The 27,860-nt window shown below is 43.8% G+C and overlaps 4 protein-coding genes across 9 annotated transcripts in view; 2 read left to right on the top strand and 2 right to left on the bottom strand.

Moving 5' to 3' along the window:
* gan (gigaxonin) overlaps positions 1–2,092 on the bottom strand; it is a 26,620-nt gene extending 24,528 nt beyond the window's left edge. The window contains exons 1-2 of one of the 2 annotated variants that reach the window (XM_061773945.1): positions 1,937–2,092; positions 539–769 (exon numbers count right to left, since the gene is read on the bottom strand). In XM_061773945.1, the coding sequence (XP_061629929.1) occupies positions 539–723 (185 nt within the window). In that variant the 5' untranslated portion in view covers positions 724–769; positions 1,937–2,092. Of the gene's footprint in view, positions 1–538; positions 770–1,857; positions 1,877–1,936 lie in introns of those variants that run through there. The other variant, XM_061773944.1, reaches the window with a different exon arrangement.
* acd (ACD shelterin complex subunit and telomerase recruitment factor) overlaps positions 1–7,646 on the top strand; it is a 7,908-nt gene extending 262 nt beyond the window's left edge. Inside the window, exons 1-2 of one of the 4 annotated variants that reach the window (XM_061773949.1) lie at positions 2,283–2,372; positions 2,819–7,646. In XM_061773949.1, coding sequence (XP_061629933.1) covers positions 2,845–4,461 — 1,617 coding nt within the window. In that variant the 5' untranslated portion in view covers positions 2,283–2,372; positions 2,819–2,844 and the 3' untranslated portion in view covers positions 4,462–7,646. Of the gene's footprint in view, positions 1–2,282; positions 2,373–2,397; positions 2,606–2,773 lie in introns of those variants that run through there. The other 3 variants (XM_061773947.1, XM_061773946.1, XM_061773948.1) reach the window with 3 other exon arrangements.
* A 2,628-nt stretch (positions 7,647–10,274) lies between these two features.
* kiaa0513 (KIAA0513 ortholog) overlaps positions 10,275–27,860 on the bottom strand; it is a 64,198-nt gene continuing 46,612 nt past the window's right edge. For both annotated transcript variants that reach the window (XM_061773953.1, XM_061773952.1), the window contains one exon: positions 10,275–11,329. In XM_061773953.1, coding sequence (XP_061629937.1) covers positions 11,233–11,329 — 97 coding nt within the window. In that variant the 3' untranslated portion in view covers positions 10,275–11,232. The remainder of the gene's footprint in view (positions 11,330–27,860) is intronic.
* Positions 19,625–24,086, top strand: foxl1 (forkhead box L1). The gene has a single exon (XM_061773955.1). It carries the CDS (start codon positions 19,846–19,848, stop codon positions 20,788–20,790), a length of 945 nt encoding a protein of 314 aa, XP_061629939.1. The 5' UTR covers positions 19,625–19,845; the 3' UTR covers positions 20,791–24,086.

Raw genomic sequence — 27,860 nt, forward strand, 5'->3', positions numbered from 1 at the left:
CTTACACATTTGCTTTCATCGACTGAGAATAACAGAAAGTTATTATTATTCAGTGCATTAATAAGGTATGTTTTTCCTGTTGAATGCAGTACAGTCCTCATAGCTAGTTTACTTACCTGTGTGTATTATATAGAGTGCTATACTCAAATTTTGACAAGTTTTCTGTACCTATATTTTTTAATAATCTGTGTTACAGTTTCACACTGTAGTTCAATAATGTCCAAAAATAAATTCCGGTCCGACTTCAACTGGATTCATTGAACTCTGTGTTTAACTGACTTGAGTAACCTAAACGCTAGTGGGACTAGGACATTCAGAAAGAAAGGTAAATTTGTTCACAATAATCTGTCATTGTTAGTTGAAATATTATGTATCAAAAGTGGTATCGGTACCCGGTGTTGGTGAGTGTTGGTGAGTACTCCCTAATTAACATGAGTAAGTTCCCCCTTGTACTTTACCCCTTTACTTTATAGACACGTTACCATTAGGGATACCATTAGTGGAATTAAGATAAAATGTCTCACTCATATTGCCTTACCGAATATAAGGGCTGGCTGCAGCCAGGATGTTTTTCTGGACAGGAAGCTCCTCACTGTCCACCACCAGCAGTGCATCATGGAAGCTTTGCTCTTGCCAGAAGGTACGAAGAACTCTGAGGAGGTTCTGGGAATGTTGAGGGTCAAATACCCTTGAACCAGGATCACTCGTTGCAGAATCTGGCATGCTTGGACTTAGAGAAGTCTGGTTGTGCGCTCTTAAATCCTGTTTACTAATGACAGTTTACAGATCAGCGACAGTGAATTTGTCTTTTAATTGTGATGAACACCTCAATGACAAAAGGCTTAGAGTCACATACCAACCACCCCCACATAGTTTCTCAGCCAATGACTTGGCAGCTAGGCTGGCCGAAGTAACCAGAGCGAAATAATCACTTTCAAGCAGCGGCCGAAGCACTATCACAGTCAAAAGGTACGCTGAGCTGCAGTGGTAGTGTTAGCACATTTTAGGATTGGTTTACAGTGTTCCCATTGTGTTTGGTTATGTGTCCATGCACCAAATACACATTATTGTCTATGAACTGCTACCTCCACATATTAATGTGCTTTCAATCTATTTACTCCCACTTTTTTTCCCCAACACTCTGGGCATCGGCGAGATCATTGTAACGAAAGCCTGACTTGCCATTGGCTAATTTAAAAAAACCAACACGTGTCACCCCTAAAATTCTCCCAGTATTTTTTTGTACATTAACTGCTGAGCCATCATCATTCTACCTAAATGTCTTCTTTTCTTTGACTTTTTTTTTTTTTTTTTTTTTAAATGTTATTTTAACATAACGTGTACCCAAGCACAAAGACAAAACAGGCCTCCTTGAACGACATTATCGTCTCTTGAAAAATAAATTACTAAATAAAAATAAATCCAATCCTTTAAATAATAAAATAAATCCTTTACAACAACACACCACAGGGGGGAGTAGTGAGCACATTCATCTTGTCCTGTGTCGGAAAAGCAACATGACTCACAAAAAACTGTTGTTATCGTATACCACGAATGCTGTAAATATGATCAAGCTCTCAAGTCAGTAGAATTCAGAAGATGTATGTCAACTAGAAAGACGGATGCCATAGCTTAACAAAGCCGAGTCCACAAACTACGACGTTTCTAAACGGAATTTGGCCCATTTGCGGTCAGAGACTTGATCGGCTAGCAGAAGGGTTATTTTTTAAATTTGTATCTGACTGGAGTCGTTCCCAAAAGTGTCACAATAGTTAGCAAAATTCACACATATGTGTTCGCAGAAAATGTCAATACTGGTGTGATGAAGTTTAATTTATTCCGCTAGCCTTTACTTACTGTATGTTTACACTTGTCCAAACTTGCTGTGTCATTTTTAAACGACTCCAAATTCAAGTGCAACAGAGATAAGCCTTACCTTGAGATGAAGAAAAGCGTGAGTCTTTCTAATGGGCGCAGTGTGTGAGTATTACCTAACTACATTTTTAAAGCGCACACACCACTTCACACTGTTTTGAGAAGACTCTAGACGTGAGCTTGTGCTGCATTTCTCGCCCAAGGAAAATTGCAGAATCCGATTTACATAAAAAGGCATAACCCTGAGTGGCTTTCATTTTATAATGAAAACATTTATTACATAAAATAGTATTATAATCCAGACAAACCATTGCTGAATACCCTAATACAAGTCGGGCCTCGTAATAAGAATTTATTTATTTTTTTTTTTTTAAGATCGAGGGTTTTCCGCTGTTCATGAACACACCACCAGTGTGGCGGAAATACGTAGATGAAAGGTGTCCAAATGCAGTTTTATTTTGTTCTATTCTAGATTGACCCTTGTGGGACACATAAAAGTATGTTTTTTTTTGGGGGGGGGGGGGGGTGAACTCAAATATGGTTTAAATTATGTGAGTAAAAAGATTGTAAGGTTTCAGAAAGCGGTAACGTTTACATTCCGAGAAAGTGTTTGCAAATTGGGTCGCCTGATTTTGAGAAGTACTTCCGGTTTGTGTACGGCTTCAAAATTTCACACGACTTGCAGTATCATATGGAATTCGAAAAAGTAAACAACACGAGTAAAACCCAGGTAATATAAATGCATTTTATTAGAGTAAAATAAGGAGCGACATTTAGGTGAAACTGCGTGTTGATTAGCCTCGTATATGATCGCTATTCAAATATTTCCACATTACTTACGTGTCCTTGTATAATTTGTTAATTGCTGATGATCTGTCTTGTTGTGTTTGTTCTGTAGACAGTGGAACCTCTGAAACTAATCAATGATTTCCTGACGAAACAGGTGAAGAGACGATTTCAACTCCAAATATGCTGCGCGTGCCTCGGAACGCCCTTTCTCCGTGGATTGAGAGTCTCATCCGGAGTTATGGCAGTGAGGAGGGGAGCAACGGTGGGCGACTGAAAGCTCATGTTACCTCTGTGGGGCAGATGTCTCAGTCTCAGGCCCGGAACTCGGAAGGCCCCACGGGGCTGCTCTTCCTATCTGATGGCGTAGTGCAGATGCCTGCCATTCTCACCTCATCAGCGTGGGAGCATCTTCAGGAGCAGGAGGACAAGGAATGTTTCACCAGTCTGCTCAATACCACCGTCTGTGTTCGAGACTACAGACTGCAGTTTCATATGGCCACGGAACCGACAAGATGTAGGTTCTTCTTGTCAGTTGGAGAGATGCTAACCACTGCGGCTGGCAGAGCCAAAGACAACACACCCTGCTGCACCTCTTCGCTCTCTGTCCAACAGAAAATCTATGAGACATGGAGGACGCTGTTGGTCCGAGAGACGCAGGACTCTCCAAAAAGCCACACTGACTTTGACCTGTCTGATCTACTAGGGGAGTGGCAGCGCGACAGTTTGCAAACCGTACTTGAGGATGTGCGGGAGAGACTGATGGTGCCGAGGAGTGCAAGTCTGCAGCCTTTCACATCCACTGCCGTTGCATCGGTGAATCAACTGGACATGTTCACTCCCACCGGCTGGGACATAGAACGGGCTGCAGATAACGCCACGGGATGTTTCAGCATCCCGATAAAGTGTCTCCTCATTCCAGAAGGATGTGCTATGCAGGGGCAAAAAGCAAATGCCGATGTATTGACAACAGATGGGGACAGGGAGTTAAATTTGCAACTTTCGGAGAGCACTGTTAATACTGAAGGCTGCCAAACAGCTGAGTTGACCGAGGGAGTGGGGGAAACCCAAAACTATGTTGATAACATCATGCATCATGACAACATACATGTAAATTTGACTAATAAGGACCTCACAGCTTCAGCGAAAGCATGGGAAATGTTTCTTCCACCACGATGTTTCTCTTTCTCAGATGGGTCCCAAGAAGCCATTGCAGTACAGTCTATTCAGTTCCACCGACAAAACTGTCACGTGAACAGAACCAGTACCCAACTTCCTATTACGAGCACGCAACCTGAGAATTTACAACACAGCAAAGGGAACCACAGCTCCTTACCGCCGTATCAAAAACTGCCACTCTCATCTGGCGGCAGTTACACAGCAACACCGACTAGTCAAATGCCTCCCCAAGACAAACAGACTTTGATTGAGAATGTTGACATGCAACAAATAACTGTAGGGAGACAATATAGAATGACAATGAGAAAAAGGGATCTGGAGTGTGTGCAAGAAGAGCGAACTACAGTCGCGGTGGAGGAGGCTCGGAAAAGTGGGAGCCCCCCGTCGTGGCTCTTTGACTCTGGGACAGGTTCTGGCACTGTTGGAGGTAGCATTGATATTCAAACTTTGGCTACTGAACAAGGAAAAACTACTGTTCACACCGATAGTGTGCCGTTCTCATACACTTACAATGTATCTGGGCAGAATCTCCACGACTTTAACCAGTTCACAGTGGAAGAATCGCTGCTGTCCTGGGCTGTCAAATATCTTGTCCTTCCAAAGCAGACAACACATCTGTAACATCTCCTCAGACATCCTCTGAGTGGACTATCTATCCTATTCATAGTTTATATTTTAACAGTTAGGTATACTGACTTTGCACGTTCTTGTCTCAATAAATATTTTTGGGACAAAAATGTAAGTGTTCTTCTGGAACGTGGTTAGTTAATATTGGTTAATGAGTAAAACAAATTGGGTGTTTTAAAAATACCCACACGAATCAACTTTCTTATTTGGAAGCTTCAAAACAAGGGTGAATATTGCACACCATCCATCCATCCATTTTGTGTACCGCTTTATCCTAACTAGGGTCGCGGGCGTGCCTATCCCAGCTATCTTCGGGCGAGAGGCGCGGTACACCCCGAACTGGTCGTCAGCCAATCGCAGGTATTGCACACCATGTAGTTGATAAATACTGTAGAAGCTAAATGATCAGTACATAAAATTTCACAACAAATAATAAAAAAATAAAATAATAATAATTGAAGCTCATATAAAATGAAGAGGCGGCACGGTGGACGACTGCCTCACAGTTCTGAGGACCCGCCTGTGTGGAGTTTGCATGTTCTCCCCATGCCTGCGTGGGTTTTCTCCGGGCGCTCCGGTTTCCTCCCACATCCGAAATAGGCTAGGTTAAAATGACGACTCTAAATTGCCCGTAGGTGTGAATGCTGATGGTTGTTTGTTTATGTGTGCCCTGCGATTGGCTGGCAACCAGTTGAGGGTGTACCCCGCCTCCTGCCCGATGATAGCTGGGATCGGCTCCAGCACTCCTTGTGAGGAGGAAAATGGAAGGATTGATGGATAAAATGAAGATTTCTCTGTGCTTAAATATGTTACAACACTAGGAAACTGAAGTCAACCTGTTTCAAATACATATAAAATAAGCAAACATTTCCTTGAAGCGAATTAATATTTTTGTGTTGAATTAACAAAATTTATTTGAAATAAAGGGTTTCATATAAAAGTATAATTCTGCAGTCATAATTAGTACAGTGTAATACATTTAACAACAACAAAAGAAACCAGGATTATTTTCTAAATGTCCGATAGATGTCGCCAAAGTTCCTGAAGGGAGGGAAGTCACTTCAGAAAGTTAACAGGCTCGTGAGCTGTCAGTCTGCCTTCCTGTCCGTCCACTGATAGAGCCGTTGATACGGATGAAGAAGAAGTGTTCTGTGCATATTCATATCTGCATTGCCGTCGCGTGTATCCTGACCAAGAGTCTTTCCCAGCTGACTTTTGGCAAGAGGAAGAGTACACGCTGGACTGGTCGCCAGCCAATTGCACGGCACGTATAGACAGACAAACATTCAGCTGAAAAAAAAAACCCTTGGAGCCAGTCGGGCCACCCCTCTAAAAACGTACTAGGACCAACACTGCACTCGCTGGCAACAGGTAGTAAGGGACCATGTGTGGGGTATTCTTGATATGTTGTCGTTGCAGTGTCTAAAGCAGAGCAATTGTTTTGTCTTTGATATGGGCCAATGTCTGCCATCTCTCAGGGCCTGAGGCAATTGTCTGGGTTGCCTTCCCTGCTGCTGTCATCAGCCAATTGCAGGGAACATGTATAAACATACAAGCGTTTCGTCAGATTCAGAGAACTTAATTTATCCTTGTGGTTTCACACCTATGGAATATTTAGAGATTATTACTAACCACTAGGTCACCCTGCAGCCATGTCTGAAACATGTATTATGTTATTACTGAATATTATTATTGTTGAAAACGCTAGTACAGCCCATTCAAAATCCTTTCCTTTGAAAAATACAACAATTTAGTCATTTGTGCACTCATAAATACATTAGCAAACAGAGGTTTAAGCATACTACAAATTGTTGTTATGAGGGATGCCTCTATTAATGCAAATCCTAATATCTTTTGCACTATGCAGAATGTGAAAGTTCCAGCAGTCATCCTGCATGCCACGTCTCATCTACTGTACTTGCATGTTAGTTTTATTTCCTCTGCTACAGTGAATCATCGTCTACTGAGAGACAAACAGAGAAAAGACTGAGTTTGTAGGTTTATTCCCTGAAATCTCCCAACCTCTAATGTAAGCAGGAGCCAGCTGTGACCACTTGTAAAGTTGTTGTAATTCTCCTTTGGCCTATAAACAGGAAAATACATAATATTAAGGCTTCATACACACATCTACAAAAAAAAATAAAAAAATACTCTTCACTCTGGCCTTGTATGGCAATGGAGTTCATAATGCCTGACTGCAGCCCATTAATGACTATTAAAAACCAAAATTTATTTTGTCCAGCTTTGGTAAAAGTAGTCGATTTGTAGATGTTATGGTGTAATTACTGTTGTTGTAGATCATTTCTGTATTTCTACAGTTATTCAATATGTAACTTTGCAACACTGCATAATCAAGTGCAATTACAGATAGGTTAAAAGGCATCAAAAGTACTGTAAAGTGCCCCAAAATCAAAAGGATGGGCACTGTTTAAAATTCTAACTGTGAGTCAGATTTTGCTAACCACCGGAGTACCCGGAGAAAACCCACTCAGGCACGGGGAGAACATGCAAACTCCACACAGGCGAGGCAGAACAGTGAGGCAGATGTGCTAACCAGTCGCCCTACTTTCTCATCATTATAGTTAATTGTAACCTTTTCGTGATGACCTTTCTTCACTGGTTGGCTGTGTGAAATAACGTAACATTCTATTGCCTTCAAGTTAAGTCCAAGTTACTGTCTCAAAACCAGCTAGTTTGTATATTGCCTCTTTTATAATGAGATCAGAGAGATGTGACAAAAGAAAAACTGTATCCACTTAAAAAATGGGCTTTTGTGTTTTTGTTTAATTTGATTCGTAAGTATTTAATGTATTTTAGTGTAGTGGTTCACTTCCAAGACCACATAGGGGGCTCACAGGGGTTTGGACTGGTCCATCACAGGGCTGACAAGCTGACTACACGTACAGGCAATTTAAAGTGACTAATTAAGATGTGTGTTTGTGGTATGTGGACAAAAACCAGAGCAGCCTGAAGAGAAAAAATTTAGCCAAAGCAAAGAGGAACATGAAAGGTCTACTCAGAAAAGTACAGCTGGACAGCAGATTCACACCCAGAGGCAAAAGCAGTAACCATCAAGCTTGGTAAAATGCTGGACAAAAAGTTCATTGTCAAATTTATAGTGCTTCATGGTAAATAAACACTGTCCCTAAATTCCATGTACAGTAATTATGTTAAACTTGTCTTCTATACAGTAAGATTTGTTAACTATGCTATTGTTCTTAAATTGTTGTTTGTTCTAAATGACTACTGACTTGGAAAAGGGAAAATGGGTTCAGTTGGCACCACTGGAGGATTGATTTAGTTGTACCACTGGTAATCTGAGACGAAAAGGGAATAGAAATACAAAGCAGTATATTGCTGAATGGGTGACATGCAGCAACAGTATGTCATAATCCATAAAATACTTTTTGGTCAAATAATTGGCAACATTAGAGAGTGTTCAAAAAGTAACCCACATGTCTAACAATGAGCCAGTAAAATTTATGACCGATAATAAAGACTTGCAATGGAATAAACAAAAAACACTTTTTGTCATTATTTGTAAAACAGCCATTATGACTTAATTGCAGTACAGTACATGACAAATATGATCTGTAGAAGAAACAACCATGCCCGAGGAAAAACAACCAATAATCAGAATCATCTTTATTTGACAAGTATGTCCAAAACACACAAGGAATTTGTCTCCGGTAGTTGGAGCCGCTCTAGTACAACAGACAGTCAATTTACAGAACACTTTGGAAACATAAAGACATTGACAAAAAATGATGCAGAGTCCTCTAGCACTTAGAGCAGTTCGAATGACTAATATTGCAATAGTCCGGTGCAATGACCATTGTGCAAAGGGCGCTGAGACTTCAAGGAGTGTATGCGGTTTAAAGTGACGAGTAGTGCGATAATCTGGGACAATGTTGGTTGTGCAACTGTTACAGATACTCCTCAATCAGTGTGCAAATGGAGCAGATGCTACTCTGGCATGAGTGGCCAGTATATGCAAATAGTGCAGCATGGCGAGACAACTACAGTGAGTGCACGAGTAATACATAATTGGCCCCACAGAAATGTGACAACGAACTCAAGTCAAAAAATTGCCAGCTTGTTGTAATGGAATTATAGGTTAGGTGTTTAAGAAGTTGATCGCAAGAGGGAAGAAGCTGTTGGAATGTCTACTAGTTCTAATTTGCATTGATCGGGAGCGCCTACCTGAGGGAAGGAGCTGGAAGAGCTGGTCACCGGGGTGCGGAGGGTCCGAGAGGATTTTGCACGCCCTTGTCTTAGTTCTGGCAGCGTGCAAGTCCTCAAGGGTGGGTAGGGGGGTACCGACAATCCTTTCAGCAGTTTTGATTGTCCGTTGCAGTCGGAGTTTGTCCTTTTTTGTAGCAGCACCAAACCAGACTGTGATGGAAGAACACAGGACTGATTCGATGACCGCTGTGTAGAACTGTCTCTGGAGGCCATGCTTTCTCAAAAGCCGCAGGAAGTACATCCTCTGCTGGGCCTTTTTGAGGACGGAGTTGATGTTGGTCGCCCACTTCAGGTCCTGAGAGATTGTAATTCCCAGGAACTTGAAGGTCTCGACGGTTGACACAAGGCAGCTGGACAACGTGAGGGGCAGCTGTGGCGAAGGATGCCTCCTGTAGTCCACGATCATCTCTACAGTCTTGAGCGTGTTCAGCTCCAGGTTGTGTCGGGCGCACCACAGTTCCAGCCGCTCTGCTTCCTGTCCATATGCAGACCCGTCACCGTCCTTGATGAGGCCGATGACAGTGGTGTCATCTGCAAACTTCAGGAGTTTGACAGTCGGGTTCACTGAGGTGCAGTCGTTCGTATAGAGAGAGAAGAGCAGCGGAGAGAGGACACAACCTTGGGGCGCCCCAGTGTTGATGCTGCATGTGGATGAGGTGGCCTCCCCCAGCCTGACCTGCTGTGTCCTGCCCGTCAGAAAGCTGTAAATCCACTGGCAGATGGCAGGTGAGACGCTGAGCTGGAGAAGCTTGGGTGAAAGGAGTTCAGGGATGATGGTGTTGAACGCTGAGCTGAAGTCCACGAACAGGATCCTCGCGTAGGTCCCTGCACTGTCGAGGTGTTCTAGGATGAAGTGCAGTGGGGCGCGAATGCTGGCGTACCCTGAATTTTGTGCAAGCGCAAGGCTCGCTGCGAGTGTTTGGCAATTTGGTAGACCGGTCTACGGCAAGCTGGGCATTCAGACAAAGCGAGGTTATGTCGTTTGATATGTGCCAAGTGACGATTTGGCAGCAGAAAGTCGGTCTAAACCTATGCATGCTGAAACCGCATCTAAATCTTGATGCAGCTGGTCTAAGGCGATTTTGATTAATTTGATCCGAGCACAGGCAGACAGATTCTGAGGTCCGCGGACATGTGTGGTGGGTGTCGGACGTATTCCATTCATAATTATGTGAACAGGGGGCATCAAACCCTCAGAATCTTTGTCGAAATCAATACATTGAACGCGTGATTATTATTATTATTATTATTGTTGCTATCTTTTAAATCCTCTCACTGGCTTGCACAGCTATGGGGGGTACAATTAGTTAGTTACTCGGACATGTTTACATCAACAGCGTTGATCACCAGCTCATTCTGTATTTAATAAGGGTACTGTTGAAGGACGACTTTTTCCTTGATCCTTCGTGTGTTCTTTGAATTTCGGGTGGTGAGAATGTTGGTAAATCAGAAGCTGGAGATGAACTTGTTTTCTCGAGGTTTTAATGCAGAATATTCTGGGCACACATGTAGTACAGACAAAGGCTGCAGTCCTACAAGAGTGCGAAGAAGTACAACCGAGGCAAGTCTTTTATACTTTTTAACAGGGTGGTAACCGAAACTGTTGCAGCTGCCACTGATTTTCCACTGAAGAGATATTTGTCGTTAAAACCGGTTCTAGCTGGTTTGAACAGGCTAAGTCAGACCTCTTGAGTGCAAGACCTCTTGAGAACAAGTTATCAGTTGCACAAGGTTACATGAGGTTATAAAGAAGCGCTTGAGCATGATTATATATGGGCAAGGCATAGCATACAATGTTATACAGTCTTCAGTACCCACTGACATTATCTATTGCCACACCAGCCAAGAGCAGTGACAATTATCCAGTCACGCAGGGATCACTGCGATTACGCATCATCCTCTTCCGCACAGACGTCTCCATGTGAGACTGTCATTGCGCCACATTTAAAGGGAATGAGAGGAGCCGCTTTGATTAGACATGAGTAAAATCGGCTGTGATGACCTTCTTTTAAATACGCCTACTTTCACGCATTTGTGAAATGACCACAACCCAGTCTGACCCACTGTCACGCAGGATTTACACCGTTCACAAAAATATAGCCATTAGTGTTATAGTAACGTAACGCTCATTATGACAAAGGTGCTTTTCTGGGGGTAACAAGGTCAGTGCAAGGATTATAGCTCACTTTACTCATATTAGCCCGCTCAGCCTGGCCGTTGGTCTGCGGGTGGAAACCGGACGAACGACTGGAGGAAGCCCCCAGCGCTTTGCAGAACAACCTCCAGACCCGAGAGACAAACTGCGGCCCCTGTCAGACACCAGATCAGCAGGAATACCATGAACTCGGAAGACATGGTCGACAAGGAGATTATCAGTCCGGAGGTAAAACAGGTTCTTGTGGTCGGTGAAAACTTGAAAAGGTTCCCTAGTACCCTCCAGGTAGTGCCTGCACTCCTGCAGCGCCAGGACAATGGCCAGCAGCTCTCTATTTCCCACGTCGTAATTGGCCTCTGCTGGGCTCAGGCGCCTAGAGAAAAAGGCGCAGGGGTGCAGCCTCCGGTCGACCGGGGACCTCTGGGACAGGACCGCCCCCAGACCTGAATCAGATGCGTCCACCTCGACAACAAAAGGAATGTCAGGATTTGGATGATTTAACACAGGAAACACAGGAAACTTCACTTGTTTAATATGATCAAAAGTGGCATCTGCCTTAGGGGTCCATACAAATGGTATTTTATTGGAAGTAAGTCTAGTCAGAGGTCCCACCTTAAGGCTGTAATCACGTATAAATCGCCTATAAAAATTAGAAAAACCCAAAAACCTCTGCAACTGCTTCCTAGACGTTGGAGTTGGCCAATCAACCAGAGCCTGGATCTTGGCTGGATCGGCCCGAACTGGCCCTTCTCCACGATTAACCCCAAAAACTGTACCAACTCCGCATGGAACTCACACTTCTCAGCCTTGATGTAAAGACGGTTTTCCATCAAGCACTGCAACACCATGCGGACATGTTGGCGATGTTCATGTAGATCACGGGAAAAGATTAAGATGTCGTCCAAGTACACAAAACAGAATACATTTATCATGTCCCAGAGCACATCATTAATAAGACACTGAAACACAGCGGGTGCATTTGTGAGTCCAAAAGGCATGACTAAATACTCAAAATGACCTAATGGGGTATTGAACGCAGTCTTCCACTCATCTCCCTCCTTCATCCTCACCAGGTGATAAGCATTGCGCAGATCTAATTTTGTGAACACCTTTGCAGACTGCAAAGGGGCAAATGCAGAGTCCAACAGTGGGAGAGGATACTTATTCTTTATCGTGATGTCGTTGAGACCCCGGTCGCAGGGTCCCGTCCTTTTTAGCGATAAATAAACCAACTGGCGACGACGAGGGACAAATCAACCCGGCAGCTAGCGAAGTCGAAATATAATTCTTTAATGCCTCTTGGTCTGGCTTGGAAATCTGATACAGCCTCGCACATGGTAGTGGAGCCTCGGGAATCAACTCTATGGAACAGTCGTATGGACGATGCGGAGGCAAAGACTGGGCGCGATCCTTACTGAACACTAGTTGCAAATCATGGTACTCAGCCAGTATGTTAGCCAAATTGATGTGCTTGTCTTGAACACGGGGGGTAGTAGTCAACATGGCAGACTGCAGGCAATGAGAATGACAAAATAGGCTCCAATTCACAATCTGTAGTTGATCCCAATTAATATCTGGGTTATGAAATTTTAACCACGTTAATCCCAGCACAACTGGAGCAGATTGACAGGGCATTACAAAAAATCGCCGCAATTTGATGTGGTTACCCGAAAGCTTTAAACACAGTGGAGCCGTAATATGTGTTGTAACCGCCAGGAGACGCCCATCCAAATCAAGTACTTTTCTAGGTTTGCTAAGTCTGTACAGTGGACAATTTAGAGCCTCTATCACACAGGAGTCCACAAAACACACATCAGCTCCGGAGTCAATTAACGTGGAAACCTTCACACTGCTGCCAAACCCCGATACTTCGCCCAGCAATTGAAGTCTCTTGTTGTTCGATCCAGTTCTCAATTCACTGGGTACCATGTCTTCATCAAAATACTCACACGATGAGACGTTCTTTCCGGAGGCAGAAGGCGCTGTCACCACCACCTGGCCGCTCTGCTTGGAACGCATAGCGTCACTTCCCCGTGAAGGTCTCGCCATGCAGGTGGATACCTTGTGTCCTGGTCGGCCGCAGTACAGACACGCCCCCGCTCTCATGCGTCTCCGACGTTCTGTCTCCGTCAGTCGCCCCCCGCCGATTTGCATTGGCTCCTCCAGGCCAGGCCTGGCTCCCTCGTCGACGCCGAGGTGGATGGGGGAACACAAGTGGCGTCTTCCTTGGCGGACAAAGAATGTCCCGGGGAAGCGGACCCAAAAACAATGCGCCTTTCAGTTGCCCGCTCGCGCTGCCGTTCCCTCAGTCGATTGTCCAGTCTAATGGCTAGTCCGATCAACTCCTCCAAATTAGTGGTCTCGTCCCGGGCCGCCAACTCATTTTTGACGGCAGGACACAGTCCCCGACGAAAAATGCCGCTCAACGCAACATCGTTGAATCCACTCTCTGCTGCCAGGATGCGGAACGAAATGGAGTATTCGGCTACTGACAAGTCCCCCTGGGAATGGTCCAACAACCGGCTACCGGCCTCCTTGCCCTTGATTGGGTGATCAAAAACTCTCCTCAGTTCAGATTCGAGTCTCCCAAATCCACCTCGTTATGCTGGGGAGCTCGGCGGCTGCGGTCAATTTAGTTATCAATGTGTACCCTAGTATTTGACCAACAACCAGTCACGTATGCCCAGGATAAGACGAAGGTTGATTTTATAATGAGTCTACTTACGGGTCAGGGAGACAAGCTTCCCTGGCGGGTGGCACCGAGGCCACCGCGTTGGTGGTGGGTGCTTCTGCCAGAACCGGAGGTGATCCAAGTGCACACACCTGATCAACCCAAGAACTCAGCGTACTGAGATGGGTTGTTAACGCAGTAATTGCCTCCCTGAGCTCGTGTAACGATGTCTCGTGTCTTCCTACCAAATGTCCCTGACTTGCCAAGTCTGAGTCTGTGGGATCCATTTTGGTCGGAATATTCTGTCACGGACGGCAATGCCGTAAGGGCAGATCCCAAAAAAGAGACTCTAGGTAAGAGGTCCGAACATTTTTAATTCAATGACAGAGCATGTGATGGCGAGGCATACGAAGCTAAAGGGACTCACAACCAGAGTGAATCAAAAAACAGATAACGCAGGGAGACACGACAAAAGGTCCGTGTGGTATAATCGTAGAGAACCTAAATTTTGACAGTGGTCAGAACGGTGGCAAACACGGGGCAAAAACGAGTGAATATTCCGACGCCCACACACTGTCACGGTGCCCCCTAAAAAGGCTGATGATTACAATGCATGACAGGTGCGTCACCGATGTCAACGCCCACCTTCGCTCACCCAGACACTGCAACACAAAGAAAAACAATTTGAAACACGGAGCCATGACATTATTATTATATTGTTATATAGGTGATAAAAGTCTTGAAAAGGGCTCTTTACCCTGCATCGCTGATCATAGCATGGGCAGAAATCTTGTGGATATGTGAATGCGGGTGGGATGACGCTGCGTTCAGGGGATTTTTTTCTAACGGCCTCTCCGAACAACTCAAACACGAGCTTGCGGTCCTAGACAAGCCCTCCTTTCTCGAGGATCTTTCCATCCGTCTGGATAACAGACTGCGAGAGACAGCATGAGAGAGGGGGCTCCGCTCGCGCAAAAACCCTCCTACTCTGAGCATCATGGCGTCAGCTTGTCACCCGCCTACTGCACTTTTGTCACTCACCGTTGCACCCGATAAGCCCATGCAGATTGGTAAAACATATTTAGATCCGGCGGCATGGTGGACGACTGATTAGAGCGTCAGCCTCACAGTTCTGTGAACCCGGGTTCAATCCCCGGCCCCGCCTGTGTGGAGTTTGCATGTTCTCCCCATGCCTGCGTGGGTTTTCTCCGGGCACACCGGTTTCCTCCCACATCCCAGAAACATGCATTCATTGGAGACTCTAAATTGCCCGTAGATGTGAATGTGAGTGCGGATGGTTGTTTGTTTGTATGTGCCCTGCGATTGGCTGGCAACCAGTTCAGTGTACCCCCTGCCTCCTGCCCGATGACAGCTGGGATAGGCTCCAGCACGCCCGCGACCCTAGTGAGGAGAAGCGGCTCAGAAAATGGATGGATGGATGGATGGAAGTTTAGATCCACAGGAACGTCAGCGTTGTGTCATCCAGCGGTCAATACGGTCATTTTATTTCCTCTTGCCCCCTCTGACCAAAAGACCAGGCTCACCGCGAACCGAGAGTGTCATGGTGAGCAAAACCTCCATTCCCTCTAGCTCTCCCTCCCGTATGACCGTTCCTGCTTGCATCATAGTTTCTGCTCATAACACCCCCATTACTGCCCTTATTGATTCCGGTGCCGATGACAATTTTAATCATGAAGATATAATTCACCAGCTCCAAATCCCTCTCAAACCACTTCCGTCCCCAAAAAAAGTCACAGCCCTAGATGGCCGAATCATTTCCCCCGTCACCCACCAAACAGTAGCTATCATGCTCCTCATTTCCGGTAATCACCGTGAAAACATTTCCCTCTTTGTCATTCCTCCCCCCCCCAACCCCCCTTTAGTTCTTGGTATTCCCTGGCTCCAACTTCACAACCCAGCCATAGACTGGACTCATTTATCCATCACCGGATGGAGTTCGCATTGCCATTCCTACTGTCTGCTCTCTGCCATTCCACCCTCAGAAGACCCACGACCCCCCCAGTGGACCTCTCACAAATTCCCGAAGAGTATTATGACCTCTCCCCATTATTCAGCAAGGACTTGGCAATCTCTCTACCCGTCCCCCCCAACCGCCCCACCACCCGTACGACTGTGCCATTGACCTCTTGCCGGGAGCTCCACTTCCCACCAGCCGACAGTTCAATCTCCCCCGTCCGGAGAAAAAAAGCAATGGAGGATTACATCAGGGAGTCACTGGCTGATGGACTCATACGGGGTTTTCTTCATGGAGAAAAAAGACACCACTCTCCGCCCCTGCATAGAGGACTTAATGACATAACCATAAAAAACAAGTCACGGCTACCCCTCATTGACCTGTCCTTTGAACCCCTCTGCGAAGCTCAGATTTTCACCAAATTGGACTTCCGTAACGCCTACCACCGCATCCGTATCCGAGAGGGGGACAAATGGAAGACAGCCTTCAATACCCCTCTCGGACACTTCGAGTACCTGGTCATGCCGTTTGGCTTAACAAACGCCCCTGCAGTTTTCCAATCATTTATCCATGACGTCCTCCGTGACATGCTCAACAGGTTTGTTTTCGTATACCTTGATGACATCCTCATTTTCTCCCGCTCCCCCGAATAACACCGCATCCATGTGCGCAAGGTCCTCCAGCACCTCCCCGAGAACCGTCTGTTTGTCAAATCTGAGAAATGAGAATTCCACCTCTCCTCAGTACATTTTCTCGGTTACATCATTGCAAAAGGACAACTGCAACCGGACCCCGCCAAGACCCAATCCATCGCCGACTGGCCCATCCCCACTACCCAGAAAGAACTGAAACGCTTCCTCGGATTTCCCAACGTCTACCGTTGATTCATCTGCAACTACAGCAAGGTCGCCATCCCCCTCACCAGCCTCACATCCACCAGCTCCCCCTACCAGTGGATCCCGGCAGCCTCCCAAGCATTCAGTGAACTCAAAACCCTTTTCACCAATTCTGCGCCACCTTGACCTCTCCCTCCAGTTCGTGGTGGAGGTTGACGCCTCGGACTCCGGAGGTGGAGCTGTCCTCTCGCAGCGGGACGTTCTAAAGTCCTACAGTCGGCCCACAACTCAAAACTAACTTGTCACCCTGGCAACACCCGTACTACCCAGTTCATCCAGCAGCACTTCTGGGGGCCCAGCCTCATCAAAGACACCCGAGAGTTTGTTCAAGCCTGCTCCGTCTGCACCCGAGGGAAGTCGTCACACCTGCCCCCAGCTGGTCTGCTGCGCCCCTTGCCAAGTCCTCGCCGCCCTTGTTGTCACATCACCACGGACTTCGTTACCGTTCGTTCGTAACTCAGTCATTCTCACTTTCATCGATCGCTTTTCCAAATGTGTCCTTTCTGTGCCACTCCCCAAACTCCCGTCCGCCCTCGTAACTGCTAAGCTCCTTGTTTTGCATATCTTCAAACTCCATGGTATCCCCATCGACATTGTCTCCGATCGAGGTCCCCAGTCTTCTTCGCAAGTCTGGAAGGAATTCTGCAAGGCGGTGGGCGCAGCAGCCAGTTTCTCCTTTTGATATCATCTGCAAACCAACGACCAGATGGAGCGGGCTAATCAATCCCTGGAAGCGGCTCTCCGCTGTGTGGCTGCACGCAACCCCTCCTGATGGATTACCATCCTCCCGTGGATTGAATACGCTCACAACTCCCTCACCAGCTCTGCTACCAGTATGTCCCCGTTCATGGCTTGCTACAGTTACCAATCCCCATTAATCAAAGAACAAGAGCAGGCAGTGACAGTCCCTGCGGTTCAAGATCACCTCCATAGAATCCAGGCTGTGTGGAAGGATGTCCGGACGGCGTTGACCCGGTCCGCCGCACGCGATAAAGAGCTTGCGGACTGTCATCGCTTCCCGACGCCCGAATACAAGGTGGGCCAATCTGCCGGGCTTTCTTCCCATGACCTTCCACTTCAAACCGAGTCCCGTAAGCTCACTCCGCGCTTCATGTGTCCTTTCCCCATTACCAAAATCATCAATCTCACTTCCGTTCAATTGAAACTTCTGCAGTCCTGAAATTTTTTTGCATGTGAGTGGGCTCTTTGCTTAAGCCTGTCTCCACCTGTGCCCTGTCTCCAATTAGCACTTGTCACCACCTACATATAAGCCTGCCTGTTCCCGGAAATCCTCGCCAAAGTATTGCAGTTACTTCCAGCAGTACCATGGCCCATTTACCTCACGTAAACCACTCTATTCCTCGTTCCCTTTTGACTCCTGTGTCTCTCCTTGTTCTCAGTGTGTTCCCCTGTGTTCCTGATCCACGTCATTCCTGCCGCCTGTCCTTTCCACTGCCTGCCACCTGTCCGCGCCACTGCGTGCCAACCCACCCAGGACCACCTCCATTACCTTTCCTAAATAAACTGTTCATCATAATCTATCTGCCTACGCCTGCTCTTGGGTCCAGCTCCTCTCCATACCTGACAACAAGCACTTAATGGTTAAGCTCATCGCCTGCCACCGTGGGGGACCTAGGTTCAAGACCCCGACTGGACCATCCGCCAACATCCCCCGGACTCACGGGTGTGGTGTCCTTGAGCAAGACACTGATACCCCGAAATGCTCCCCGGGCGCTTCAGCTGCCCCCTACTCCAGTGTGTTCCACTAACTGTGTGTTCACTGTGATGGGTTAAATGCGGAGAACAAATTTTGTGTACATGCATGCATGTTCATGACAATAAAAGGTTGTTCCTCTTCTTCTTCTTCTTCTTAAAAAAAATACTTTTCCCATATGTCCCCATTAAGGGTGTGTTATATTGTTCTTACACTTTAATATAAACTATGGTTAACTTATTTTTACACGTGTATGACTGTTAAGAATATTAAATTTCTTCAATTGTCTCTCAGGTTGATAATGGGTTTATGTTAGCAACAGTTTGACCATTAATTTGTAAAGTAAAATGAATACACACAAATCGGAGGTCGACCAGCATCACAAAACATGACTGTGTTAAGGAATTCAAATGTGTTTTAGTCCAATAAATATAGACTTTAGATTATCTGATAAAGTTGTTGAACTTTATCAAAGTTAATCTCACGTTCATTTGTTCTTTTCCCCCTCCACATGACCAAACCAGGATGTTTACAAATGTAGCTACACTGTAAAATGCTACCAGGCTTTCACAATATTTTTATTACATTATTTCACAGTAAAATACTGTATTTAGAATGTTATTGTGAAATCACTGTTTCAATGTAATATCTCACAGTAAAGTACAATATCAAGAATTTTATAGTGAAATCCCCATTTTACTGTTTTATTTCACAATAAAGTAGAAATGGTCTAATACAATACACTTTGATCTGGGATCACAATAAATTAGTGGAGGTGCCAGAAATTGGCTAAATACTACTATGACAGCAAGTGATGTACCTATATGCAATTGATCGGCGCAGTTTTTCTTTTGTTTTCTTTTGATTCTCTTTTGTCTTTATCGCACTGTTAGTGGCTGAAATTAATCGATTTCCACATTGGTTAAATAATATTGTAGCGACGGTTGAGTTGTGAAGCCGCTTGGTTCCCTGCATGCATGCCACCATGCAATGTTGAACTGTTGCTGTATTAAGGATATTAATCCTTATCGTTTGTGAAGGTTGGTTTGGAGGGTTGGCGTTGCGCTGTACTGAAAACGTATAGTAAAGTACTAATTTCACAGTTACATAGTTCTATTTCACAGTAATTCCATACTGTGGCAGGTGTGAAATTACAATGTGCAGTTGTAGTTTTACCGTCAATCACTAGTAGTCAGTCATTTACTGATAGATAGAAAAGAATAACAGTTATCGGCTCTGTTTTAGTTATTTTTGCCCTTTAAACAATGTTTTCATTTGAGCAAGTCCCAGCAACGAAGTGTGGTGTTTGCTTGTTCTTTCTGTGCGAGCAACTCTCAGCGTCAGGGGGTGGACGTGACATTTCAAACAGCACATCAGTGCGTTTATGTATTGGGTGGCCGGAAATTTTTCCCAAATAAACACAGCTTGATTCGACTTGGGTGGGCAGACTTATCAAGCGGCTAATTCTATAAACAGATGAGGGAGTAGGGCGGCAGCGGATTGGTCGCGTAGCAGGGGGACTTTCGGCGCAATGAAATTTGAATTCATGTGGGTGGGCTGAAACGGTTTACGGTGGACAACTTATTGCTCGGCGCAAAGTCAACATAAACGAGGCCGAAGTACAACAGTGATGAAGATTTCGAAGTGGAGCTCACGGAGTGAGCGAGAGAAGATCAAGCACTTTTCCTCCGGCGCGCAATCCGAGTGCTCCATCCCCGCGTCATGACGCTCTACCGCGGATGCGTGGCTCCATTCGGCGTGCCGTCCTCCGGTCTGAACCTCCCCGGACCTCCGCTGGTCTACTTGTACGGAGGGGGCAGCGGTGGCGCGGCGCCCGCCGCCCTGAGCCTCGTGTCGAGCCCCCAGGCCCCCCAGCAGCAGCAGCAGAAGCCCCCTTACAGTTACATCGCGCTCATCGCCATGGCCATCAAGAGCGCGCCGGAGCAGCGCGCCACGCTGAGCGGCATCTACCAGTTCATTATGGACCGCTTCCCCTTTTACCACGAAAACAAGCAGGGCTGGCAGAACTCCATCCGCCACAACCTCTCCCTGAACGACTGCTTCATCAAGGTGCCCAGGGAGAAGGCTCGACCCGGCAAAGGCAGCTACTGGACACTGGACGCCAAGTGCTCCAACATGTTTGAGAACGGCAACTACCGGCGGAGGAAGCGGAAGGTGAAGAGTCGACAGGGGCGCGCCACAGCCTCCGGGAAGGACCGTCCGTCATCTTTGCTGGTGGAGATGACGCTGAGGCGAGAGGCGCAGGGGATGGAAACGCACGCGGAGTCGAAGACGGTTCCGCAGCAAAATCCCCGCAAGCACGGACACAAAGCGATGAAGAAGCAGGACCAGAGGCGCACGTCGCCGCCGACCGATGACGCACCCTGCCGGCTCAGTTTCCCAATTGCCGACGACAACGAGTCGACTTCACTTCTCGCTCAGCTGGCTCCCGAGTCGGGTGTTCCGAGCAGGGACAAATGCACCACCTTCAGCATTGAGAGCATCCTCGCAAAAAGGGAAGGCGACCGAGGGCCGAGGCAGCGCCAAAGCACCGCTGGCGCTGCAAACCTGTTTTCAGACACTCGGCAGCATCACTTGGGATTTCCATTTTGCTCTTATTTGTCACTCTCTTGTCCACAAAAACCTCTATACTATAAATGTGAATAATGACTCACTCACAGCATTCGATTTGAGTCACTATAACGGCCTTTCCCAACCTTTATTGAGAGCCAAGGCACATGTTTCATATTCTGGGGGTTATGGAAACAAACAAAAAAAACTTCTCAATGCACACCACCAAACAAAAAATGTCGCCAAAAGTGGATACACTGTAAATGGCTTTAATATAGCTTCTGCCAACTGGTGGAAGCGCATTTAACGTGTTACTATATGCAACTTGCAGAGAGAGTTGAACAACGATACATTATTAAATAACCGATGACGTGAAACTCAATCATTTCCCACACGATAGTGATCTCTCGTGGCACGACGCACTGATTGGAATCACTGCATTATAGTGTACTTTCTATGCAGATGCACACCTAATGATTTGAACATGTATGCAATCTGCTATAACACTCTCTTAAATGTTCACGGACCTCTCATATATACAGCAGTTCCCTCCTGAATAAGATAACATGTTATAAAGCATACTGCAGTGTAACCCATCTAATTCAAATATTTTGTCTAAAGCCTTTTATAACCCTGCAAATAAGATTTATGTATGACAATGTAACCCAGTGATCTTTTGTTATTCCGATCCGCTGTGAATTTCATGTCTAAAATAAAAAAAAAAGAAAATATTAGTTTGGTAGTAATTAAACGTTTGTTTGAGTAGAACTTTTCCACAATGATAGACAAAAATAGTATTACAAGCGCAAGAGACACAGAGCTGGAACAAGGTGATCAAGGCCTTGGCTGTATGTGCCACCCCTTCACCTCCTGACCCCCAGAAGTTGACATGAAGTTCACATAGTTTCTATTTTAAACATGGATGTTGTCCATTAAGATTGAAATAGTTTCACATTTCAATCAAATTATAGTTTTCAATAAGTGGTTTACAGATTCTACAGGAAGAGCCCTAAAGGCACCATGTAGTCTGTGCAGGAATTGGAATAGAATACAATAAGAGCGACTTCTATTACGAAAAGAATTAAAAACTTTATTATACGCTTAAATTTGACAGTTATTTAGCACACACCATACAGCAAAATACTCTAAAGGGATTATACAGTAATTAACTATTGCTTTCACTGGATCATGGGATTTTGGCTGAAGTCACACACAGAATTACTGTATAAAAAAAACAAAAAACTGTAAAACAAAAATCTTGGGCACAGCAATACAGTAACATACTGTATATCAATTTTAAATTTTACTCAAGCAGGATTTAATGCAGACTTGGACAAACAAGTAATACACTAATAATTGTATTATGAAATCACCCATTTACTGTTATTTCATGATAAAATATTTGATTAGACAATTTTCTATGATAACGCAATCAATTAATGGAGGGGCCAAATGCAAAGGCTAAGTTTGAAAGAGACAGAATTGTGAAACCGCGGGACTCCCAGGATGCGGCGCGCCATGATAAGATGAATTGCTCAGGATGACCGTAACATGAGTTCTGTGTGTCGATTTTACCCGTAGTACGTTGAATGTTTCTCTTGTTTAATTCTTGTGTTACATCCATGTTGCACTTTGCTTTCATGAAACCCTGACTGTGGGTTGTGTGTGACGGAGTGACATCCTGGTCAGTTCTGCTGCATGCTAAACTAAACTAAGCTAAGCTAAGCATTATCCGGTGACTTATCAGCTGCATGGATGCAAGCGTGTGCTTTCTTGTGATTGCTCAATTTGGCCTACTTCTACAAGCCATAAGAGCTCTCGTTTGCCTTATGTGACTCATCATCACCACAATGAATAAAAACATAAATTTAGAACAATATAGTAACTCCCTGTTTTTAGTGTGTGATGTCAATCAAAATCCCATGATGCAGTGGAAAATATCTTTAATTACTTTATAATCACTTTACAGTATTTTAGTGTATGGTATCTTGTAAATAACTGTAGAATTTACAGCCATTTCTAAGTGTACGGTAATAAACAGTATGCCCATAATTCCCAGATGCATTGTAACATTCAGGGCTCCACAATGTTTAAAAATTTCAGTGTAAATAAGATGCTTATATAACAAGTGACACATGTTCAAAAACACAATTATACAAGACAGACAATGATCCAAAAATCTATTGTGTAGAAATACTGAACACTAACATTGCAGAACAGTTGCAGGTAAGATAACCAACACAAATGCTGCTCAATACTTGGAATGATCACAGCTGGTGGATGTGTATGACGTGGTGCATGACTCCGGAATCCAATTCAAACTACTCTCCTCCCCCTTTTTATTTATTTGAATTTAATTTACCTTAATTTAAGTTTACTGTAACATACTGGTTGCACTGCTCCCAGTAAGTTACTGTAAAAGCCCTATGAAATGTTTAACAGTGTAATGTGTTGGTCAATTCCCGTGGATAAATGAAAAAAACATCATCTTCTGAAACACTTCTCCAAGTATATGAGGTTTAATTAATTATTGAGGCTTGCTGGAACAGTGTATTGATAATGCTAGCCTGTCCTTTATAGTTACGGTACTTCAAATGCCTACTGTTGAAAATTCCCTTGAAACTCTATCTAGAAAAATACCAAAATAATAGATTTGTAGCTTAAAAGAGCACTTCAGTAAATGGTGTAGTCTAATTTTGGATTCATGCTTTGATTTGCAGCCTAATGAATTTTAAGTAGCATTGAGTTTTCCTTAACTTTGCTTTTCTTTTTGGTTCAGAAAACTATAAAGATTAGGACACAGCAGGCTTGAGGCTCAGAATAAAAGTTTCAACTGAATTTTTGATGACAATGCATGATTGGAACCTCAGTTTTCAATGAATCTCCGACAATGTATAATTTAAATTCCACAGCATGTGGTAAATGTATTAGAACTCCGACTGTATGCACATGTATGACACCTGCATGAAATCAGTGCAGTCAGTTGACATCAACACTGCAAACATACAGTCACCATGTCTAAATATAGTTTTACAGCTTGGACACCCACTGGCCTGAGAAAGCTTGGACAGTGCAAATCAGGAATGTTTGTTGAAATAAATACATCTCCGCTCATTTGAAGGAGGGACTCACAATTGCACACATTTCCTGTGTATACCACTCATTTGGCAAATAAAACATGCTAAAAATGTCAGAGGGGAAAGAATAGAGAAAACACAGATAGCAGCGTAGAAAAATAACTAAGATCAGATCAACAGTTAAGTGGTCCGTTTCTTTGGTGTTTGGGTGCATTAGTAACCAACAACAAATCATTCATCCATCCATCTGCATTTTTGTCTTCTCTGGAGTCCTGTATCAACAAAGTGATTAATAAATTCTACCGTTATCATATAGTGAGCGTTTGTACTGTAGATGATCATCATGAGAAGGCGCACTGACAACAATTACATTTGATGTTACATAGGCAAACAAATGTTTCCGATGGATTGACAACTGGTTCGCTACAACACCGTTTAAATTTATATGCATTTTGTATGTGTTTGATTGTTCTGTTTATCTTTTCCTTTGATATTTAAATATTATACATACCAAGGCTGTAATTTACATTGGTCAATTGGCTTGCACTAATAAAGACAGTTTTAGTATCCAAACAATGGGCTAATAGTAAACATGAAATTCACAAACACGTGTTTATTAAGAACATTTATTTATCCTAAAACAGGAAAATATTTGGTGTAGAAAGTTTACTCTGGTACATTGTTTAATAAATATTGATGTTTGTATATGTGAGTGTGTGCGTGTGTTTGTATGAACACTGGTAAAGGGACTTGTACACAGCAGCAGGATTACCATCCCATGACTGGGACCACCCTGACGCTTAATCCAACGACAAGGTGGAGCTTCATCACTTCGAGCTGCTACCCCCTCGGTACACGCATATGTAAACATGCACACGGTCTCACCGCATCTTCAAGACAAAGCTAAAACAAACTAGTTAAGATTTATACCACACAGCTGCTCTTGTACAAATCTAACATGTTTGCTGAATGTGTTATTGTTAGAGGGACACTGAATGTATCAGTTTTCTTTAAAAAGTACAGAGGCTTTGTCAGTGTGACACTGTGTGGTGTAACACGAATTAATGAACCGTCACCTGTATGTGCATTTTAATACTGCAAAAAAAAAAAAAAAAGAAACATTCCTGTATAAAAAACTTGACCAACAAGCACGGTGCCTTCTGACCATTTCATTTTTAGACATACAAACCCCAATTCTGATTCAAAGTTGAGACGTGTAAAACGTAAATGAAAACAGAATACAGGACAATGATTTGCAACTTCTTTTCAACCTATAGCCAACTGAATACACTAGAAAGACAAGATGTTAATGTTCTCTGGGCCCAAACTCATCTGAGATGGACTGACGCAAAGTGGAAGAGTGTGCTGGATTTTGACGAGTCCACATTTCCAATTGTTTTTGCAAATTATGTACTTACATAGTCACTGATGGTGTAGTGGTACATTCGCCTGACTTTGGTGCAGGTAACGTGTGTTCAGTTCGCACTCAGTGACGGTGTGAACGTTAGTGCGAATGGTTGCCCGTGTCTATATGTGCCGTGCGACTGACTGCCGACCAGTTCGGGGTGTAGTATGCCTTTCACCCGAAGTCAGCTGGGATAGCCTCCAGCGCCCCGCGACCCTGAACAGGATAAGCGGCGCAGAGAATGAATCAATGAATGGATGTACCTACATCGTGTCCTCCGGGCCAAAGAGGAAAAGGGGACCATCCAGATTGTTATTGCCGTAAAGTTCAAAAGCCACCACTTGTGATGATATGGGGGTGTGTTAGTGCCCATCAAATTCAAAATGAGTAAATAGTTGCAAAAAAACTAAGTTTATCAGTGTGAACATTAATTATCTTATCTTTGTAGTGTATTCAATTGAATATTGGTTGAAAAGGATTTGCAAATCATTGGATTCTGCTTTTATTTACATTCTACACGTCCAAATTTCATTGGAATTGAGATTTGTAAAAACTTTCACCAAGTACAGTACTCCTTCACAGCATTGTTAACATCACCTCCCTTAATAGTCGTTTTCAGTGGACGTGACATTAAAACACCTCTTTTGTAGAAAAGTAATCGAAGGCACGGTAAGTTTATTTGAATAACATATTTCACACACAGGAAAGTGCTTTACAAAGGCAAAGAAATACATTAACTCAAAGAAAAATTCTTAGTATAATGTATTACATTAAAAAAATTAAAAGACAAAGGGTAATTCAAACTGAATAACAATTCAAATGACAATAAAGTAGCATTTTAAAAAACAAAAAAACAAAGGCAATTAAAACGAGAATAAAATATTTTAAATGAAGCTAATAAAAATGCATTCAGAAAAATTAAGAGAATATTAAAGGAATAATTCCCAAGAAGGATGAAACAGTATTGCTTTTGCAATTTGCAATTCATCAGACCTCAGATATTTAGGAAGTTCGCACCACAGGTGAGGAGCATAATACCTAAATGCTTTGTCGGGAACTAATAATTTTGGCATGTATTTTGGTCCAAGACCATTCATAGCTTTGGGGACCAGGAGTAAGATTTTAAAATCTATCCTTTGACTCACAGGAAGCTAGTGAAGTGATTTGAGTACCGATGTGACATGATCCAGTTTTTTGGTGCTTGGAAGGAGTCTGGCGGCAGAAGTCTGAATCAGTTGCAGCTGCCTAATACATTATTTTATTAAGACCTGTAAAGACAACATTGCAGTAATCTACCCTACAGAAAATAAACGCAGGAACCTTTTCTGTCTTGTTGAGACAGAAAACCATTAATTAAAGCCATGTCTTTTAGGTGGTAATATGTCTAAATCAATAATTATGCCAACATTTCTGGCATGATTTGTCGCTTCTAGCTTTGGAGTCAAAGTGAGGGTTGAAACAATAACCTCTGTCTTGTCTGGAGAGAATTCTGGTACATCCACACATTAATTTAATGAATACACTTACAGTAACTAATGAAAGTAAGGAAGTAAGGGACAGTAGTCATGTGATGGCACTGAAATGGAAACTTGCCTATCATCTGCATGAGTATGATAAACTACAGTATGTGGTGGTATTCCATAATTTAAGCAAGGGAAAATATGTAGTGATTAAATAAAAGTGGGCGAAGATTGGAGCCTAGTGGCACCCTGCATGTCATCTTTGTTCGCTCAGGCTCATAACTACTAATTGAGACAAAGTAGTCCCTACAGTATCTCACAAGTTAAGATTTGAAACAAACAAAAATGAACCAATTGAACACCATCACTGTGCTGTAAGCCCACAAAACTGTAACACAGGTGAAAACCAGGAGCACCTGTTAATGTCCAACTCTCACTGCTATGTGCCTCACAGCATTCACAACAATAACGTACAAATCTCGGTCTTAATTTTGATTCAGTTACCCCTGTCATAGCTTCCTAAACGATCCTGTCATGAGTGAAGTTTTTTTTTGTGTGCTTGGTCAGGATGTGCGGCACATTAAATAATGCTTCTGTTGATGCACTGTGGGAAAGTACCGGTCAAAGTTGCTGTGGACTTTGGTAAAATGCAGTTCCATGTTGCATCTTTTACCGACTGCTACACTCGTGCCACAGATTGAAGGCCCACACCTGTCTCTCAGACACTTACGTTTGTGAAACAAAAGTCCGTTTCCCACTATTTGTGGAAATAATACATTTAAAGTTAGCCTACTGCAGAGGCAGACCTTGATCAGATCATCAATGAGAATCTTGACTGGTACAATTTCAGTTCGTTTAACTGGTGTTCACATACATCTTAAAAGTTCTGTTTTAGCCGTCTTGTTAGTCAAGTCAGTGATTTCATTTTCTGTAACATAAAATACTGAATGACAAACGAGGCATCTTGTGAACGTATGTCCTCAATTTATATTGTTATACATTTACATTAGTGTGTTAGCAGCAGTTAAAAGGACGTAGCTCAAAATCGTTATACAGAAATAGTATTTATTTGCGTTCACACATACACATTGCGAAAATTACAAATTGAATTCAAAACATGGGGAAATATTCATCACATTTGTAATTTCTTTAAAGAAGGAGAAGAAAATGGAATACTATGGTGTTAAACATAGAACTTGCTTTCCTGTGAATCACGGAACTAAT

Source organism: Phyllopteryx taeniolatus, chromosome 5 (genome assembly GCF_024500385.1).
Source record: "Phyllopteryx taeniolatus isolate TA_2022b chromosome 5, UOR_Ptae_1.2, whole genome shotgun sequence".
Taxonomy (NCBI): Eukaryota; Metazoa; Chordata; class Actinopteri; order Syngnathiformes; family Syngnathidae; genus Phyllopteryx; species Phyllopteryx taeniolatus.